This window comes from Enhydra lutris, unplaced genomic scaffold (assembly GCF_002288905.1).
Source record: "Enhydra lutris kenyoni isolate GAN:26980312 unplaced genomic scaffold, ASM228890v2 scaffoldscaffold35, whole genome shotgun sequence".
NCBI classification, from domain to species: Eukaryota; Metazoa; Chordata; class Mammalia; order Carnivora; family Mustelidae; genus Enhydra; species Enhydra lutris.
The window spans coordinates 2,526,111-2,545,117 of record NW_019154119.1 but is presented as its reverse complement, the minus strand read 5'-3'; the positions used below and the strand labels follow the sequence as shown (position 1 = coordinate 2,545,117).

Below are 19,007 nucleotides of genomic sequence, written 5' to 3'. Positions count from 1 at the left end.
GCTTACTTCACTGGAGTTTCCATGCTTCCCAAATCCTTGAGTCAAAAAGGTCTATTTCCTAAAGCTTAGAGCAAATGACAATAAAAGTTAACCCTCCCACAAGGTAGTTTGCTTAGTCGCTCTTCCTTTTGAAATGTATTTTTAGTTAATTATTGAATTAGTAATAATTATTTTTCAGAAACTACAGAGAAAATAAATACACCTATAATTCCACCACCCAGAGATAACTACTGTTAACATGTTGCTTAAAAAAACAACAAAACCTAAAACATTTTGCTGTGTATTTTTCTGGACATTTTGTATGCATTTGTATATTTTTATATATTTGTATAAATATTAATATACATAGATTTTTAAATGAAACTAGAATTACACCGTACATAAAAAATAAAATGCTCTAAAATCTTAAAAAAGTGAGGGGCACCTAGGTGGCTCAGTGGGTTAAAGCCTCTGCCTTCAGCTCAGGTCATGATCCCAGGGTCCTGGGATCGAGCCCCACATCGAGCTCTCTGCTTAGCAGGGAACCTGCTTCCTCCTCTCTCTCTGCCTGTCTCTCTGCCTACTTGTGACCTCTGTCTGTCAAATAGATAAATAAAATATTTTAAAAAATGCTCATTGTAACAGATTTTTTGAGGAGAGAGAAAATGAAAGCTTCTTTAAAAAAAAAAAAAATAAAGAAATGAAAGCTCCTCTTCATTCCTTCCGTATATAGACTCTTAGCTTTATGGACTTTTTCTTTCTGTTATAAAAGTGGTGTCTTACTGTGCATATTGTTCTGCAGTTTGTTTTTTCATTTAATATATATTATGGACATTTCCTGTGTTAGAATATATATGTATATCATGTTTTTTATTTTTCTTTTCAAACTCCTGCGCAGTGTTCCATGGTATGTTTGTACTATAATTTATTTAACCATTTCTTACTGATGTGCAGTTAGATTAGTTCCAGTGTCTAGTGTGCTACAGTGAACATATATATCGAATATTTCTATAGGCCAGAGATCTGTGTATGCTACACACACATCTTGAGTATTTCTATAGGTTAAAGACCAATTTTAGAAATTACTGGGCTCAGAAATTCACAACTTAAATTTTGTTACATAAGTAAAAATTCCCTTCCAAAACCTTAACAGTTTACACTTTTATCAACTGTGTATGAAGTGCCTAAATCTATTCTTACTAGAATTATGTGTTAACAGTGTTGTTTCTTTTTGCCAGGTTTACAACCCCACAGTGATACCTTGTTTTAATTTTAAAAATGTTTTTATTGTTAGTAGATTGTACACTTAAAATTTTGATACTTTGACATTTTTATTTCTGTGAATTGCTCATTTGCTTTTTTTTCTTTTAGGCATGTATCAGTAAGGAACCTTTCATTTACAAATAACAAAATTCAACTCAAATTCTTATTTTCTAACAAGGAGAAAGCACAAAAGGAGAGTGGGTTTTGGATATGAGTCAGTTAGGGCTCTAGTTTCCTTTTTGGAAATTCTCAGCTTTGTCCTCTTTTGGGATTGATTGGCTCTATGCTTAGACTAGCTTTTTTCCTGTTTGCAAACTGTGGTAGCTGTGTAAAGCCTCAGAAGGAAAGATTTATATTTCAGAATTCTAGGCGGAATACTGACTAGAATGTCAGACTGACTAGATTATTATTCCTAAATCAAGTCAGTACCACACACCATTGTTTTAGGCCTTGGTTACCTGAACCAATGATCTTGGCAAAGAGAATGAAATTATTCTGATTGGTTTAAATCTTGGAGCTGGGCTGGATTCTATCCCATGTAAACTACATATATGGCAATTGCATAATGGAGTCAAATGGATATTTGGGTGAAAACCACAGATTCCATTATAGATTATTTTTCTTTTTGCTATAATTTGTAATAGTTCTTTATGGGTTATGGATATTAACCCTTTGTCTGTTTTACATATTACAAATATTTTCTCTGAATCTGTTGTTTGCCTTTTAATTTTATTTTAGTATCTTTTTGCTGTGTAGATATTTTACATATTTATCTAATTAGAACCATTATTTACTCTTTTCCCTTTATGACCTCTGAGTTTTGTGCCATATGTTGGAAGTCTTTCCCGGTATAAGAATATGAAAATATTCTGATACCTTTTACTAGTGCTTTTATAGTTAAAATATGTATATATATAATTAGAGTAATCACATCTGGAATTGATTTCTACATGTATGAGTTATGGACCTAAAGTTTTTTTCCAGATAATTAGGCATTTCCCCCCAAAATTTAGTGAATAATTCATCTTTTTGCATTTGAAATGTTATCTTTTTTTTGAGAGGGAGACAATTTTTTTAAAAGATTTATTTATGTATTTATTTTAGAGAGAGAGAGAGACAGTGGAAGGGACAGACAGAGAGTCCCAAACAGACTCCACTCTGAGCTTGGCCTGTTGGGCTCTGTCTCAGGACCCCCACGATCATGACTGGAGCCGAAATGAAGAGTTGGACGCTTAACAGACTGTGCCACTCAGGCACCCTTACTTAAGGGAATTTGTATCCAAGACTGGTGTGGTATCATATGTAGCTTGTGGAAACTGGGGTTCTCATCTCGTGGGCTTGTCTGTGTCTCCCTGGCTAGAGTCTTTTGAATATCCCTAGGGCGATAAGCCTAGAGTTTGGATTCCTTCATCTCTTTTCAAACCACGTATTTGGAAAAATGGGATTTTTTTTTAAGTCCTAGGGCATCCTCTTTTAGTCTATAAAGACCCAAGAGAAGTTAAACGAGCCTTTTATATTATTATTATTATTGTTATTATTTTAAGATTCCACTCATTTACTTGGGGGAGAGGGAGAAGCAGACTCCCTGCTGAGCAGAGAGCCAGTGTGGGGCTTGATCCCATGGCCCTGAGATCATGACCTGAGCCGAAGGCAGACACTCAAGCAACTGAGCCACCCAGGCCCCCCTATATTATCTATCTTTTTAAGGCTTTTATATTATCTATTGTATTTGTGTAACAAATTACCCCCAAATTTAGCAGACCAAAACAATAAAAATTTACTGTTTCGTACAGCTTCTGGGGGTGACTTAGCTGGGTTGTTCTGACTTAATTTCTCACGAGGTTGCAGTCAGAATGTTGGTCGGGGCACTCATCATCTGAGAATTTGCCTGTGCTTGAGGATCCACTTCCAAGTTCAGGTGACTGTTGGCAGGAGGTGGCAGTTCTCATCATGTGAGTCACTTCATAGGACTGTTTGAGTTGTGCCAGCTGGTTTCCCCCAGAATGAGTGAGTGATTGGAGAGAAAGAACAAGAGCAAAGCTGCAGTATTCCTTATAGCTTAATCTCAGAAGTGACATATCATCACTTCTGACATATTCTTGTGTTTACACAGACCAGCTGTGGTACGCTGTTGGGGGCAACTGCACAAGGGTATGAATACTAAAAGGTGGAGATTATTGGGAGCCATCTTGGAGGCTGGCTGCCGCCACCTTCATAGGCATATATCACCAGCTTATTCTTACCCTTTTTTTTTTTTAGGTTAAAACATATTTCAAAATTGAGAAGTTATAAAACATGGACAATAACAAGTCTGCCTTACACCCTGTCCTGTAGTTACTCAGTTTCCTTCCTTTTTAATGTCTTGTTTCTACTTTCAGAGATATTTTGTAAAGATACAAGGAAATATATTATTTTTCCTCTTTTTGACATGAACAGTAGTAGCTGTACGCTATTTTACACCTTGCTTTTTTTTCACTTAATGCAGGTTAACAGTGGTTTCCTATCTGTGCATAACCATTCCCTTATCTTTCATAGCTGCATAATATGTTCTTTGGGTGGTTGTAGCGTGGTTTATTTAACCAGTTCCGTATTTTTGGTTCTTCTGATATTTTGCTATTACGAACAGTGATGACATGCTTCATGTCCCATGTGCGTTAGTAATGTCCTGGAAGTTGGATGCAGTTACAGTTTTGTTTTTTTTTTTTTTTTTAGATTTTATTGGACACACAAAGAGAGATCACAAGTAGGCAGAGGGAGAAGCAGACTCCCCGCTGAGCAGGGAGCCCGATGTGGGGCTCGATCCCAGGACTCTGAGATCACGACCTGAGCCGAAGGCAGAGGCTTAACCCATTGAGCCACCCAGACGCCCCTGCAGTTATAGTTTTGACAGTCAACTGCCACATTGCCCCCCGTAGGGATTGCCCCCCGTAGGGGTTGCCCCAGCATGGCCTCTCAGCAGTGTGTTTGTGCATACTCTTAGCACAGAGTATGTCAAACCTTCCAGTCTGCCGGTGTCACAGGTCAAATAGTGTATCTCTCTGTGTGGTTTCAGTTTGCATTTCTTTTAAGAGTAAGATTGAACTTCTTTTCATGTATCCAAGAGCCATTCGTTATTTCTATTTCTGTGAACAGTGTGTTCATGTCCTTTGCCCATTTTTTTTTTCGTACTGATTTGTAGGAATTCATTTTTTAAGAATTTAGGGGAGCTTCTAATATATTTTAAATATTTTTCAATATGTAGGGTTTTAATGTTTTTTAAATTATTTTGAAACAATAGCAAGCTGATTAAAAAGTAGCAAGTGAGGGGATCCTGGGTGGCTCAGTTGGTTAAGCAGCCAACTCTTGGTTTCAGCTCAGGTCGTGATCTTGGGATGGTGAGATCAAGTCCCCCGTTGCGCTCTATGCTCAGTGTGGAGTCTTCTTCAGATTCCCTCTCCCTCCAGCACGCAATCTCTCTCTCTTAAATAAATAAATAAAATCTTCTAAAAAAAAAGGTAGAAAGTGCAATACACAATTTTTTTTTCCTTACAGCATTAGGATGTAAGTCGCTAACATGACACTACACCAACCCTGAACACTTTAGTGTACAGTCACCCACATATGGTCATGCACAAGGCACTAATCACAATACAGCCTTCAGAGTCAGCAGATGAACACTGGTGGCTTCATGGTCATGTCCAGCAACCTCTCTACTCCTTTGACCCCAGAGAAGGACATAAACTCTGGAGCTAGACTGCCTGGCTTCAGATCCCAGCTCTGCCTCTTGCTAGCTGTGGATCTTTGGGAGAGTCCGTCAATCCCTGCCTGTTTCAGTTTTCTCATCTCTTACAAAGGGTGTAATAAGAGCAATGCCTAAAATTGTTGTTTGCATGCTATGAAAGCCCTGTCCGTGTAGCTAGAAGAATATTATTAGAGGAAGGATAGTTACTTGGTAATACATTAAATTTTACAGTTCTTTATAGTTACCACGGATAAGATTATCAGAGATGATAGACTAGAAGCCACTAATTGCTCAAATAATCCAGGATATATTTTTGTTCTTTTTTCAGATTTCAGAATGACTTCCCTGTTGACTTACACATCTAAAAATCTTCCCAATACATCAAAATGGGCCGTCCAATTTTGTAAGTTTAATTTCTTCTTTCTTTTTTAAGATGAGATTTAGATTTTTAAGTATCTTCCACAGGTATTGATTGTGCTGCTTTATGTAAACCATTTATTTTATCCTCTAGTTGTGAGACCTCTGAGCTGTTCCTCCCAGCTGCGAGCTGCTCCAGGTACAGTAATTTGTAAAAGAAACGTTTCTGGTTTAAATGTTAGATTCTAGAGCTGTGAATTCTGAATAAAAACCAAGACTAATTTGCAAATTCTCCCTTTTCTCTGAGCAACAAGAACATCACTATTGCCTTCAAATTAGAACAGTATAGGGCTAACCAGTAATGATGTGGCATGGTGTAGAGTGACAGGAGGCTGCTGCTGGTGTCTTGGCAGTACCATGAACCCTGCCGGTCAATTCATTCAGCTGTTAGTCCTGGAGATGATTACCATACAGACATTCTTAAGGCAAAGTCAGATTTTTAAATTTGCGATTAGTGATAGGCTTCTCTATTAATGAGCACATACAAGAGCATATATGTATTCCCGAAATGTGGGTGACTGGGGAACTAGTAAATAAAAGAATGTTGTTGGGAATGCCTGGATGGCTCAGTCAATAAAGTGTCTGCCTTCGGCTCAGATCACGATCCTGGGGTCCTAGGATCGAGCCTCACATCAGGCTTCCTGTTCGGTGGGGAGTCTGCTTCTCCCTCTCCATCTGCCGTACCCCCGCTTATGCTCGCTTGCTTACTCTCTCTCTCTCTCTCTCTCTCCCCCAAATAAATAAACAAAATCTTTAGAAAAAATAAAAGGATGTTATTTAGTCAATATGAAATGAGTAAGTAGGGAAATGTGGTGATTTTACATGGTCATATAGACCCTTGGTAAACCCAGTGTAGATCTGCATCTTGAAGGCATCTATACCCATTATAGGTATGTATCTTCACTGGTCAGAGCTAAAAATGTTCTTATATGTTCATACCATTATTCTCTTTGCCTGGGTCCTTGAGTGACCTATGGCTTATGATTTTGGTTTTATTATGGTATTTCTACTTGGATAATAGTTGGATAGAAAAGCACTTTACCAGAATTTGGAAGACCTGTACTCTATTCCAGTTCTGTCTCTTTCTGGGCACTGTGGTCTTGAATTGGTCACTTTACTTCCCTGTGCTTTAATTTCTTTGTCTAAAAAAATAATAATTTTAGGCTTGTTGGCTTCAAGTTATGAAGATATATCAAAGTACTTTAAATACTAAGCCCAATATGAATGTAAGATGGTATTTTTATATTTTACATATAGTATATTGTCAGAAGTCTATTACTTAATCCCCCCCTAGCGAAGTTTCATTTTGTCATGTAACAGTTATATTTCTTCTGGCTTCTAAATTCTAGCTAGAAAATGGATTTGTCTTAGCTTCATGAAGAATAATTCCTTTTTGTCTCATTTACCTTTTCTGTAATTCAGATGTTTGCCCACATGCTTTTGCTTTGCAGTCACACAAATGGACCTGATTCTTGACAACTGGGAGAAGGTCAAACTGAATACCAACAGAAGGAAAGCATTTATCTGGCATTTCAAGCATTTTTCTTTATACCATTCTTTAACTGTGTTTGTGTTTCTGTCTCCAACTATATTGCAAACCTTTGTGAGACTGGAGCCTTTTTATACCCCTGGTGTCTAACAGTGATTTGTGTTAGCGCTGCTGAAGATCATGTACAAGAAAGCACAGGATAAGACAGAGGAATGTGACCACCTGATTTGTGGGGAGGGAGCAGGCTTATGCTGGATAGGTTTTAGGTTGTAGTAATTTTGTAACATATTCCTCTTGAAGCTCATGTGAATGTCCCTGCTTTACAGGACTCTTAGGGTGAAGTGTTTAGAATAGAAGGATACAGAATTTATTGATGTTTTCAGTCTTTAGATGGGACTTAAGTGTCTGATGGAAATTTTGACCGATTCAATGGTTATATCTCTATTTGTTATGTATCTATGTCTATAAACACACCATATACATACACACATCACTGAAATAATACATGACACATATTTTATCTGCTTTGACTTCAATTATATGTGTAAAATACAGAATGTATATCAGCCATAGAATCCTAGGTTTTGGTTTAAATTTGCAATTAGTGATAGGCTTCTCTGTTAATGAGCATACACAAGAGGACCTATTCCCAAAATGTTGGTGACTGGGGAGGGGGTCATCTAGTCCAGCAAATAATAAAAGTTTTGGAAGGGCAGGGACTAGAACCCAGATAGTTTAACTCGCAACTCAGATTCTTACAGTACATTGCTATTGTGTGCCCATATACTGTGGGATACATAAAAAGGAGCCTTTGAGAAAATTCTGATGTGGGTAGGAGCCATTGTACACGAGAAACAGAATGAGAGTCCTTTGGGTGGCAGTTCAATACGTAATGAATAATGAATATTATTTTTAAATTTGGCTTGTAGTATTAGTGTAATTACTTTATAATATGCTATATTGTTTAGAATAGCTAATTTTTGCCCCAGAGGTTGCCACAGAAGTTCAGAGGCTAGAACCACAGGTAACCATAGTTAATCAGGGAAGGCTTTACTAGGAGGTGGAATGTGCACCAGGCCTTGCAGGATAAGTAGGAATTAGATGGACAGAAGAGGCCACTCAGATGGGAGGGTACATGAATAAAGGCAAGGACGCTGAAATGAGCAAATGAGCAGTGTGAGGGCTTGGGGACTCGCTCATCTTATTACATGTTGAGAAAGGGGAAATTCTTTGGGATGGTTAAGGTGGAACTAGTAAAGCAGGGAATTCATTGGAAGAGTCAGGAATTTGAATTTTATCTCTAAGTGTATAAAAGGGACATGAGCTCAGTGGAATGACATGATGGCATGTCATCTGACTTCCCCTTGCTGCTTCATTCTCTCCAAGGTAAGTCACGAGTAATCTGCAGATCTTTTAATTCAGTGGCTTCTTTGCAGTCCTCGTTCTCCTTAAGGATTGAAACACTTGACCATCTTGTGCTCCTTGATACCCTCCTGCTTTTGCTGTGATTCACTATTCTCTTCTGACTCTCCTGCTGCCTCTCGAGTTTACCTTTTGTCCCACATCTTCTCTCTGTCCTCTGAATGTAGGGAGGTCACAAAGCCAAGTGTCTTTAATTGTGACTAATGGACGCACTCAAGTGAAGGATAAGAGGGCCAGAGTGTACTACAGCTGGGGAGTGTTAGGAACCAAGCAGCTTTAGGGGCCAGCTCCTTTGTTTTTCTCATGGCCAGATAGTATGTCACTTTCCTGGCTTTGCTGCTTCTCTCTTTATATCCTTCACCCTTCCTGCTGGCTTCTCTGCTCACTCAAGCTTTTTGCTGCTGCATAACTGGCTTACAAATGACCTCAGTTTGCTGGTACCCTGGTTTTTCTTCATGGCATCCTTTTCGCCTCAACTAGTGTTTTTCTTTATGCTTTTTTGTGTAGATTCCTAAGAGAGAGAGCCTGTCTGGCATAGCATATCACTTATAGAAGATGACATAGTTTTTTTTTTTTTTAAGATTTTAATTTATTTTTATTTTTTAAAGATTTTATTTATCTATTTGACAGAGTGTGTGCACACTTGAGAGAGAGAGAGAGAGCACACAAGCAGGAGGACCAGTGGAGGGAGAGGGAGAGGCAGACTCTCCGCTGAGCAGAGACCCATGTGGGGCTCCATCCCAGGGCCCCGAGATCATGACCTGAGCTGAAGGCAGATGCTTAACCAATTGAGCCACCCAGGCACCCCAGATTTTTATTTTTTTTTAAGTAATCTCTACATCTAGCACGGGGCTTGAACTTACAACCCAGAGTCCAAGATTCGCGTTCTACTGACTGAGCCAGCCAGGTCCCCTTTGACTTTTTTTTTTTTTAAAGATTTTATTTATTTATTAGAGAGAGAGAGATCACAAGTAGGCAGAGAGAGAAGGGGAAGCAGACTCCCTGCTGAGCAGAGAGCCCGATGCGGGGCTCGATCCCAGGACCGTGAGATCATGACCTGGGCCCAAGGCAGAGGCTTAACCTACTGAGCCACCCAGGTGTCCCCTCCCCTTTGACTTCTAACATGAATGACAGACAGGTGTCACATTGGTTGTTTTCAGTGTGATAGATTACCAAACATTTGATAGAAAGAAACAGTTTTCTTAATGGCACAAACACCCTCTTCATTAGGTATAATCTCTGTATTTACCTTAAATGTCGTTTGGAAACTTGTAAATGCTAGTCTGTTTCTTGGTGGTTTTTGTTTTGTTTTGTTTGTTTTTTTAGTTGAAGTGGTTTGGTAAATAGCAAATGCAACTTGGTGTTGAATGAGGTAATTCTGCTTAGAATGTCTGTCTTTAAAAATGTAAAAAGTCACCTGACTTCATATAGTTGTATTAACAGTTCTTTGAACTTTATCTTAAAGCCGCCCAGACCAAATCAAAGAAAACCTTAGCAAAACCCAACATAAGGAATGTCGTGGTGGTGGACGGTGTTCGCATTCCGTTCTTGCAGTCTGGCACTTCGTAAGTATGAAATGATTGTGCTCTTCTTTTTCTCTGTTTTTCTTCGCCCAGCTTTATTCGGGTATGATTGACAAATGAGAATTGTATATATTTAGATTGTACAACATGATTTTTAAAATTTTTATAACTGATGATTTAATATACATATACATTGTGAAATAATTACTACAACCGGATTAATTTACACATCCATCACCCCACATACTTTATTTACTTCTTTCAAGATACTTTCAGATGTGGTCTTTATACGGGTACTTGGGTGGATCAATCGGTTAAGCGTCTGCCTTTGGCTCAGGTCATAATCCCAGGGTCCTGGAATTGAGCCCCTCATGAGGCTCTCTGCTCAGTGGAGAGTCTGCTTCTCCTTCTCTCTCTGATCCTCCTCCCCACTGGTGTGTGCTCGCTCGCTCTCTTTCTCTCTCTCTCTCTCTCTCTCAAAAAAAAAATTGGTCTTTGTAAATGTAACCCAGTAGGTAATACTATTGTTAGTGGACTAATGTATGGGTAGCATTTTTATGAAATTAATACAGAAGAAGTTAAGCTAGTGGTAAAATAATACGGAAAAATTTGTTTTTTATCCTTTCTCATGAATAAGTCTAGTGTAGTTTTAGATTGAACCAGCCCTATTTTGAAAACCTAGTGTGGGTCCAGATACCTTGGTTCTAACAGACATATGCTTTCTTTGTCTGGAGATACTTCCATTGTTTCTGTGCTTCTTCAGAAGTTTGAATACTGAGGCTATGGGCCTACAGGTATTTACAAGGGCCTTTAATTCATTGCTTTGGCCTCCTGGAAATGATCAGAATTGTAGTTGATAGGCTGGTCCAAATCCCAGCATAGCACAACCCCAAGTAAATGGAACCAGGGTGATCCTAGATGTGTACAAAAATTTCCCAGAACCAAACTGCTATTCTCCTTAGGCTTTTCCTCTCCTTTTTTGACCCCAAGTGAGGCCTGGTCTGTCCAAAAGCTGATAACGGACTTTGGTAACTAGATTGAAACTAAATGAAGCAATAGTTCTATTCCGCTTAGGTTGTTTTGGTGTTCATATTTTGAATAAGCATTCACTACCTTAAAAATGCACTGGGGAATGTTAGGCATCTGCTAAAAATAGTGAGGCCTATCATTATGTACTAATATAGGAAGATCTTGAAGATATGTTAAGGGTAAAGAGCACGGTACAGAGCAGTATGTGTAATGCACATTGTGGAAGATACATGCGTATACATCTACACACACACACACACACACACACACACAGAGTAAACATTCTTTTTTAAACATATGGTTTAGGGGCATGTGGGTGGCTTAGTCGTTAAGCGTCTGCCTTCGGCTCAGGTCACGATCCCAGGGTCTGGGATTGAGCCCCACATCGGGCTCCCTGTTCAGTGTGAAGCCTGCTTCTCCCTCTCCCACTGCCCCTGCTTGTGTTCCCTGTCTTGCTGTCTCTCTATCAAATAAACAAATAAAATCTTATCAATAAATAAATAAACATATGGTTTAGAATCTAGAGAGTATTTTCTTATAGAAGTAATGCTGTAAGTGGTGGTGACAGAGTGTTACATCATAACCCAAAGAATAAATATTTGTATGAGTCCAGTCTGATATAAATAAGTGATTGAATAAATCCATACATGAGGAAGAAGGGACACATCGTATTTACCAAAGAATTTCAGCTAACAAATGTAGCAGGAACAAGGAAAAGAAATAAATCACCATGAGAGCACTACGGTAGTAATTGCTGCAAGCAAGATCCGCGGATGAATGCTAAAATTAGCGGGCGGGAGATATGTTGGAAAACAGGATGTTTTGCATAGCCTCAAACTCTCTTCCCCCAAGTATTCATTAATAACTCTGATGCTTTTAATACATGTCCACAAATCCTTTGTTACTCCTTCTACTCTGAAATGGAGCTACATTCTCCTCCCCTTGAGTGAGAGCAGGACTAGTGAGTCCTTCTCTACTCAAGTTGAGTACAGAAGGGGAAAGATAGTGGAGAAAACTGGCAGAGACTGTCATCACTAGGAATAAGTCATGTTGCTATCATGTATATTCTGATATGAAGCGATGAGAAGGGCACTTTACCTCTGTGGTATTCTTCCCCCAGACCCACTGACCCTAGTCTTCAATTGTCAAGGTCACAAAAGACACAGAAAGGCTGAGGAACTGTCACAGATCGGAGGAAACAGAGGCATGACCACAAAATGCATGGATTTGGTCTTGGAACAGAGAAGTAAGAAGGAATTAGTAGAAAAATTGGTGAGACCCAGATAAAGTTAGCAGCCCAGTGAGTAGTATTGTGCCAGTGTAATTTCTTAGTGTTGACTAGTGCATCATGGTGCCGTAAGATATTAGCATTAGGGGAAGCCACACAGAGGATATTCAGGAGCTCCGTTCTATCTTTCCAGTTCTGTCATAAATCTCAAATTACTTCAGAAAGTTTCTTTAAAAGTCATACAAATGCCAAAGTCCCTTTGGGCATTACAAAATAAATAATGTATTTTAAAAATGAAAGTAAAGAGAATTTAAAAGGTGGAATTTAGTTTTATTTTTTGTTTTATTTTTAGAGAGAGAGAGAATGAACAAGTGGGGAGGACAGTCAGAGGGGGAGAAGCAGACTCTGCTGAGCAGGGAGCCTGAGGTGGGGCTTGATCCCAGGACCCTGAGATCATGACCTGAGCCGAAGGCAGACGCTCAACTCAACGGACTAAGCCACCCAGGCACTCCTGGAGCTTAGTTTTAAAGAGCACGTAGCATATGTCGTGCTGAACAGTAAGATACTGCGCCACATCTTTGTTAACATTCTTAGCCAGCTCCGTAGGGGGTAAGGCTTGCCAGAACGTTCCCGCTGACGAATAGTAGTCACACTGTTGCTTCATTTGAGATGATGGACTGCCTTAGATAGTAAAATGAAGGCATTTAGAGCAGCTTGTGTTAGTTGTTATCTCTACGGATTTCAAATAGAACGAATGTGTTTTTTATTAAAGTTCTAGGCTTTTAGTTTGTTTCTTTTCTTTCCCCAGGTATAAGGACCTGATGCCACATGATTTGGCTAGAGCAGCACTTTCGTAAGTAAATGCAGTTTTATTTTAGTTCTTATTTCATTAAAAGCACTTTCTCTAGTTTTTACATGTAAAACAACGTGTTTAATAGAATTTCCGTATCTAGGATATTCTTTTTTTTTTTTTTTAAAGATTTTATTTATTTATTTGACAGACAGAGATCACAAGTAGGCAAAGAGGCAGGCAGAGAGAGGGAGGGAAGCAGGTTCCCCGCCAAGCAGAGAGCCCGATGTGGGACTCGATCCCAGGACCCTGAGATCATGACCTGAGCCGAAGGCAGCGGCTTAACCCACTGAGCCACCCAGGCGCCCCGAGAGATTTTATTTTAGTAAAAAATTTTTTTAGTGATCTGGTGATTATTTTAGACAGCTGACATTTATCTAGAAAGAAGCCTAGAACGAGACCTAAAGATTAATGTGTAAAGCAAGTGAAAATATAAAATTAGGTGTGGTTACCTGAGATTGAGATGGATGCGGACTTTGAGGAAACTCCTACAATATGTGGCTGTTTGTGTGGTGGGAATAGCATGTAGAGCATTATCTCATTTTTTATTTTTTATTGATGCCCTGCCTCAGTCTCTTCAACCAGCCACAGGTCTTTTTTAGTCTGAAAAAAAAACAAAAACCTTTCAGTTGACCTTTCTGCCCATCTAGTTCTTTTTCTTCTCTTCCTGCCAGACTTTAAGAATGAGTGAAAGCAGCAGTTGCTTCTCTTTTCTTACTGTCCATCTCCTTAATCTCGTAATGATTATTTCCGTTCCTACTGTTCTTCAGTAACCGTACTTTGGAAGCTTCTCTTCATCATGGCTTTGTGGGCACTAAGTGCATGAGTCTTTCTCCTGGCTTGGGTCCTTTTATATTCTATAGCATTGACCTCTCAGCTGTACCTGATCCTGTCTTCCTTTGATTTCTTAATATTATGCCTTTAGGATTTTCCTTCCCTTTACTGAATGACTCTTCTCTACTTTTTAAAAAACTGAATCTCTTCCTCTTTATCTTAAAAGTATTTGGCAAATTTTTATTTTTAAAGCGTAGCATTTCTTTGTACACATGCTTTTCCCTAAAAGAAAAATCTCGTCTAAGTATTTATTTTTTTTTATGTGGAAGACTCCCAAATCTCTGAATTTGACCTCTTTTCTTAGACACTTCAAGTATAGCGTATCAAAAATAAAAATTAAGAGGGTTCCTGGCTAGTAGAACATGCGACTTTTGATCTCAGCATTGTGAGTTCAAGCCCCATGTTGGGTGTGGAGCCTACTGGAATGAATGAATGAATGGGTGAAAGAAAGAAAGAATAGCCAGCTTGTTTTCCTATTTCTGATGTTGGCACCATTTCTGCTTATGATCCCAGACTGGTGCTTTGCAAGTTTTCCCACAACTTTTTGTTTTAAAAACTGTCAAATGTAAGATAAAATTGGGAGAATAATACAGTGAAAAAACCTAAATACCTCTTACCTAGATTTAATCATTGTTAACCATTTTGCCATGTTTATTGTATCTATGTGGTTTGAAGCTTTTGGCATTAAGTTGCAGTCATCTTGAAGCAGACATCTTCAGCCCAAAATACTTCAGGGTTTATTTCCTAAGAATAAGGATCTTCTCTGCTATCTAGGATGTCATTATTGTGGCTAAGACAATAATGATGATTCCATTACTTGTAATGTTCAGTTCATAGTCAGATCCCCCATAATTGTTCCAAGAATGTCTTTCCTTAGTAGTTTTTTTTTTTTTTTCCTTCAAATCAGGACCCAGTCGAGGTTCACATTACAAATGGATATGACTCTTTAGTCTCTTCGATTTAGAACTTTTTCTTTCTCCTACCAACTCTTTCCTGCCCCACATGATAATGACTTTTTGAAAACCCTAGGCCACCTGTCCCATAGAATGTCCCATATTCTAGATGTTTCTTCTTCATGATATTTAACTTCTCTTTTGAATTTCCTATAAACTGGAAATTAGTTCTACAGGCTGGGTTAGACTCAAACATTTTTTGGTAAGAATGCTTTATAGGTAAAGCATGTGGTATTCTGTCATGTCAGGAGGCACATGGTACATGATGCTAAATCTAAGTCATGGTGGTCACACTGCCAGGGCTGTTGGTTATAAAGGTGCACTCTTTTCTTTTGAAATTAGTAAGTAATCTGTAAAGTGATATGGTAGCACGATGTTCTCCAACAGTCTTTCACCAAGTGGTTTTAGCATTTGTCTATCAACCTTAACTTGACAATGGCAAGGCCTCTGATATCCAGTAGGTGTTCTTTAGAATATGAAAGTTCTTTTGAAACTCCCCTTTTTCCTTCCCTCCCCCAACTCCCAAGTATATAATCAGCCACCCCTCTCAACCCCAGGGCAGCCACTCTTTCTTCCCATGGGTCACCCCATGCTTTAATAAAACCACCATTTTGCACCCCAAAAAAGTCCAAGTTCAAGATACGCTCATTCTATTCCTACTGGCAACTGGAGTGTTACTGCTTCTAGTTTCTGTTGGTGGGCAGAGCTAGACAAGTGTATGTGTGTATAGACACACACGAATCGTGTTTATATTGAGACGCCAAATTTAAATTTAATATACCTGGTTTTACTTCAGTTCTTTGATTTTATAGCTTTTTTGTTTTTTTGTCTTTGATTTTATATCTCTCTTTTCTCTTTTGATTGAAACTTAGGTTTCTGCTAATGTTACTATGTTTATGTATCTTTTATCTTTTTCTGGATTATTTTTGATTCTTCCTATTTAATTTCTCATTACCAATTGAACATCAAGTGTTGACTTTTTACTTATTTATTTTTAAGAAGATTTTATTTATTTATTTTGAGAGAGAGAGTGACACGTTCGTGAGCCAGGGGTAGGGGCAGGAGCAGAGGGAAAGAATCCCAAGCAGACTGAGCCAGAATCAAGAGTCGGACATGCAGTGTGCAACCGACTGAGCCTCCCTGTGCCCCTAAATGTTGACTTTTTAAATCACTTATTCATTCATTTCTTCTTTGATAAGGTGCCACATGCTTGTTGAATTAAGGAAAAGATATGGTCTCTATTCTTTTAAATTCAAAGTTAACCTCTTAAAAGAAGTACAGTGTTTTATCTGATGACCTCTGGCAATATCTTGGTGTGTGAAATGTATTTTTGCTCTGGATTTCTACTCTCAGGGGTTTGCTGACTCGGACCAATGTCCCAAAGGATGTTGTTGATTACATCATCTTTGGCACAGTTATACAGGAAGTGAAAACTAGCAATGTGGCTAGAGAGGTGAGTAAAACTCTGTATTGTTCGAAGAGATTGATAGGAGAATCACCTTGAATTTCAGTTAACAGAATTACTTTTTTAAATTATTAAAATTCATTAAGGCTATACATATATTTTAAATATTTAACTTATTTATTTGAGAGAGAGAAAGAGAGGGAGCGGGAGAGCATGAGCAGGGGGAGGGGCAGAGGGAGCGGAAGAAGCAAACTCCCCACTGAGCAAGGAGCCTGCCTTGGGGCTCAATCCCAGGATCCTGAGATAGTGACCTAAGCCAAAGGTAGGTGCTTAATTGTGCCCTCTCATTAAAGCTATATTTGACTTTAAATGTGATTTTACAATTTGAATAACAAACGTTATTTAATATTTAAGAGTTATGGGGTGCCTGAGTGGCTCAGTGGGTTAGGCCTCTGCCTTCGGCTCAGGTCATGATCTCAGGGTCCTGGGATCGAGCCCTGCTTCCCCCACCCCCTCCTTTCTCTCTGCCTGCCTCTCTGCCTGCTTGTGATCTCTTTCTCTCTCCCTCTGTCAAATAAATAAATAAATAAATAAATCTTAAAAAAAAAAAAAGAGTTATAATATAAATCAAATAACATATACTATGCTAATATATTTATTCTATCCTATAAATCACATCGATTATTTAAGCTGCTTTCGGATATATGTTCATTTGTCCTATCTCTTAGGATAATAGAGATTAGAGCAAAGTATGGCTAATGTGACTTTCAGTAATGTTACTGTGGCTACTAATTAACTTAAAATTTCAACATAGTGCAAAGAACTTATTTCGTAATGTGGTTTTTGTTGGAGGTAGGTAGCCTTGCTTATTCATTTATTCCCATTAACTGGATGACACATGGGGTGTTGTTTTCTTAAAAGATTTCACAGGAGTTTACTTTTACCCTAGTTGGCACAGCTCCAGGTACTGTTTATTGGTGGCAACCAGGGTGATAACCGACCTTGAAACTTCCGTGATGTGTCATACAGGCATTTCATAGTGAACAGTCCAAACGCATCTTCTGGGCTTTGTTTCACATTGGAAGTGATTATTTGGATAAAGGTGACTCCACATTTCAGCGTGCCAATAAGCATTTTCTTTATTTTTAATTTTGTGCCTGCATATTACTGTGTTCATTATAGTTGTAGAGGCAAAGATTTCCCTCACTATCAGGTAGGAGGAAGGAAAATGAGCAGGACTGCAAGTACTGGTTCTACCCCACATCTTTCCCTAACAGTATATATTTACATTTCTGAAGGCCTGGCACACCTTAAGCCCACAGAATCAACTGTATAATATTAGAGAGGCAGGAAAGAAGAACAGAAAGGTGTTTTTTCTCCCCGTCTTGATTTTTTTTTGGTTTTTCTTTGGGCTTTCACATTTCTAACTGTGTTGAATATGACAATTTTATGAGTGTGTCAAGCTATTCATAATACGTTTTCAACCTTTATATTCTGGAAAAAAAAAAAAAGCTCTTATGAGAGCACTTAAAAAGTAAATACCGAGTGTTTTGATTTTCTTAGTATTTCTATTTTATCCTAATTCTTAAAGCCATAATATTTTTCTCTAAGTTTTGTCTGAAAATTCTATATCTTGTGCACATCTTAGGTATTAATTGACCAGCATTTGCTTCCCTCTCCCTGCTGTATTGCATTGTAGTCGGGTGATTTTTGTAGTGCTACAGGGAAAGGTGGTGTTGGGGGAATATGTTATGAAGAGATCTCTCTACAGTTGTATTTTAACCTAAAAGCTAGTGTGACCTCCAGCTAGAGAACTTTTTAAGGACTTGTTGTCTGTATTAATAATGTTCAAGGAAATCCTAAAGGTTCTGATGCAGAGTTCCCATGAACCTGAATTTACTGAAAGACCTCTGTTTATTTCCCTGCTCTCCTATTTAACAGTGTGGCATCTTCCTCCTTTTCCCTTAGTGTACTAAACAGGGCCTAGGCTTGCCTTGAGAGGTATTATTCAAGCTTTAAATAGAAGCATGTGGACAAGGTTCGCCAGAAACCACTTCTATTTAAAACTCTTTCAGTCCTGAGAGCCAGCTGGGGCCAAGGGTATAACACGTGCTACAGAGGACCTTGTGAGGATTAGGCCGTAAGGACCTCAATGCCCTTTCCACTTGACCCACTGGTGTGTGCTCCTTCTCTGCTCCCTGGAGATTGGCTGCTTTGCTCCTTTTGAGTATGGTCTACATTGAGAGACTCACATACCATTGCCAGAGTGTAGTTTTCAGCAAAGTAGGTTGAGCACCTAGTATCAAGCCTACCTAGAAAAACCGGAGGAAGGTTATGTTGCATATACAGTATTGTGACACACTTGAATTTCTAGATGTTGGTTTATAGGGCGTGTAAGTATGATAGTAAAAATCAGTGAAGAAATGTGGAGTCTGGGGCTCAGTTTGTTAAGTGTCTGACTTTGGCCCAGGTCATGATCTCAGGGTCCTGGGAACGAGCCTGCATCAGACTTCCTGCTCAGTGGGGAGCCTGCTTCTCCCTCTCCCTCTGCCCCTCCCCATGTGTATCCTCTTTCTGTCTCTCAAATAAAATCTTAAAAAAAAAAATACGGAGCCTCCTTAATCTAGACTTTAGAAACATGTTTTTCTTTTTACCAAATTACAGGAGATCTTGTATTCTGAACACAGTTAAATAGTTTGAGAAAATGGCCAATAAAAAAGAATTCCCCTAGTGGGAGCCTGAATCTCATGGTAAATAGTGCGGGGGGGGGGTTGGGGGGGGGCAGTGAGAGCATTATTTTTAAAGTGTAACTTTAGGGACGCCTGGGTGGCTCAGTTGGTTAAGCGGCTGCCTTCGGCTCGGGTCATGATCCCAGCGTCCTGGGATCGAGTCCC

General features: G+C 38.9%; 1 protein-coding gene across 1 annotated transcript in view; it reads left to right on the top strand.

Moving 5' to 3' along the window:
• The window catches only part of LOC111154153 (hydroxyacyl-CoA dehydrogenase trifunctional multienzyme complex subunit beta), a 33,101-nt gene that overhangs the window by 1,855 nt on the left and 12,239 nt on the right, over positions 1-19,007 (top strand). Inside the window, exons 2-6 of the mRNA XM_022513569.1 lie at positions 5,292-5,366; positions 5,475-5,519; positions 9,757-9,856; positions 12,880-12,924; positions 16,062-16,161. Of these exons, the coding sequence (XP_022369277.1) occupies positions 5,300-5,366; positions 5,475-5,519; positions 9,757-9,856; positions 12,880-12,924; positions 16,062-16,161 (357 nt within the window). The 5' untranslated portion in view covers positions 5,292-5,299. The remainder of the gene's footprint in view (positions 1-5,291; positions 5,367-5,474; positions 5,520-9,756; positions 9,857-12,879; positions 12,925-16,061; positions 16,162-19,007) is intronic.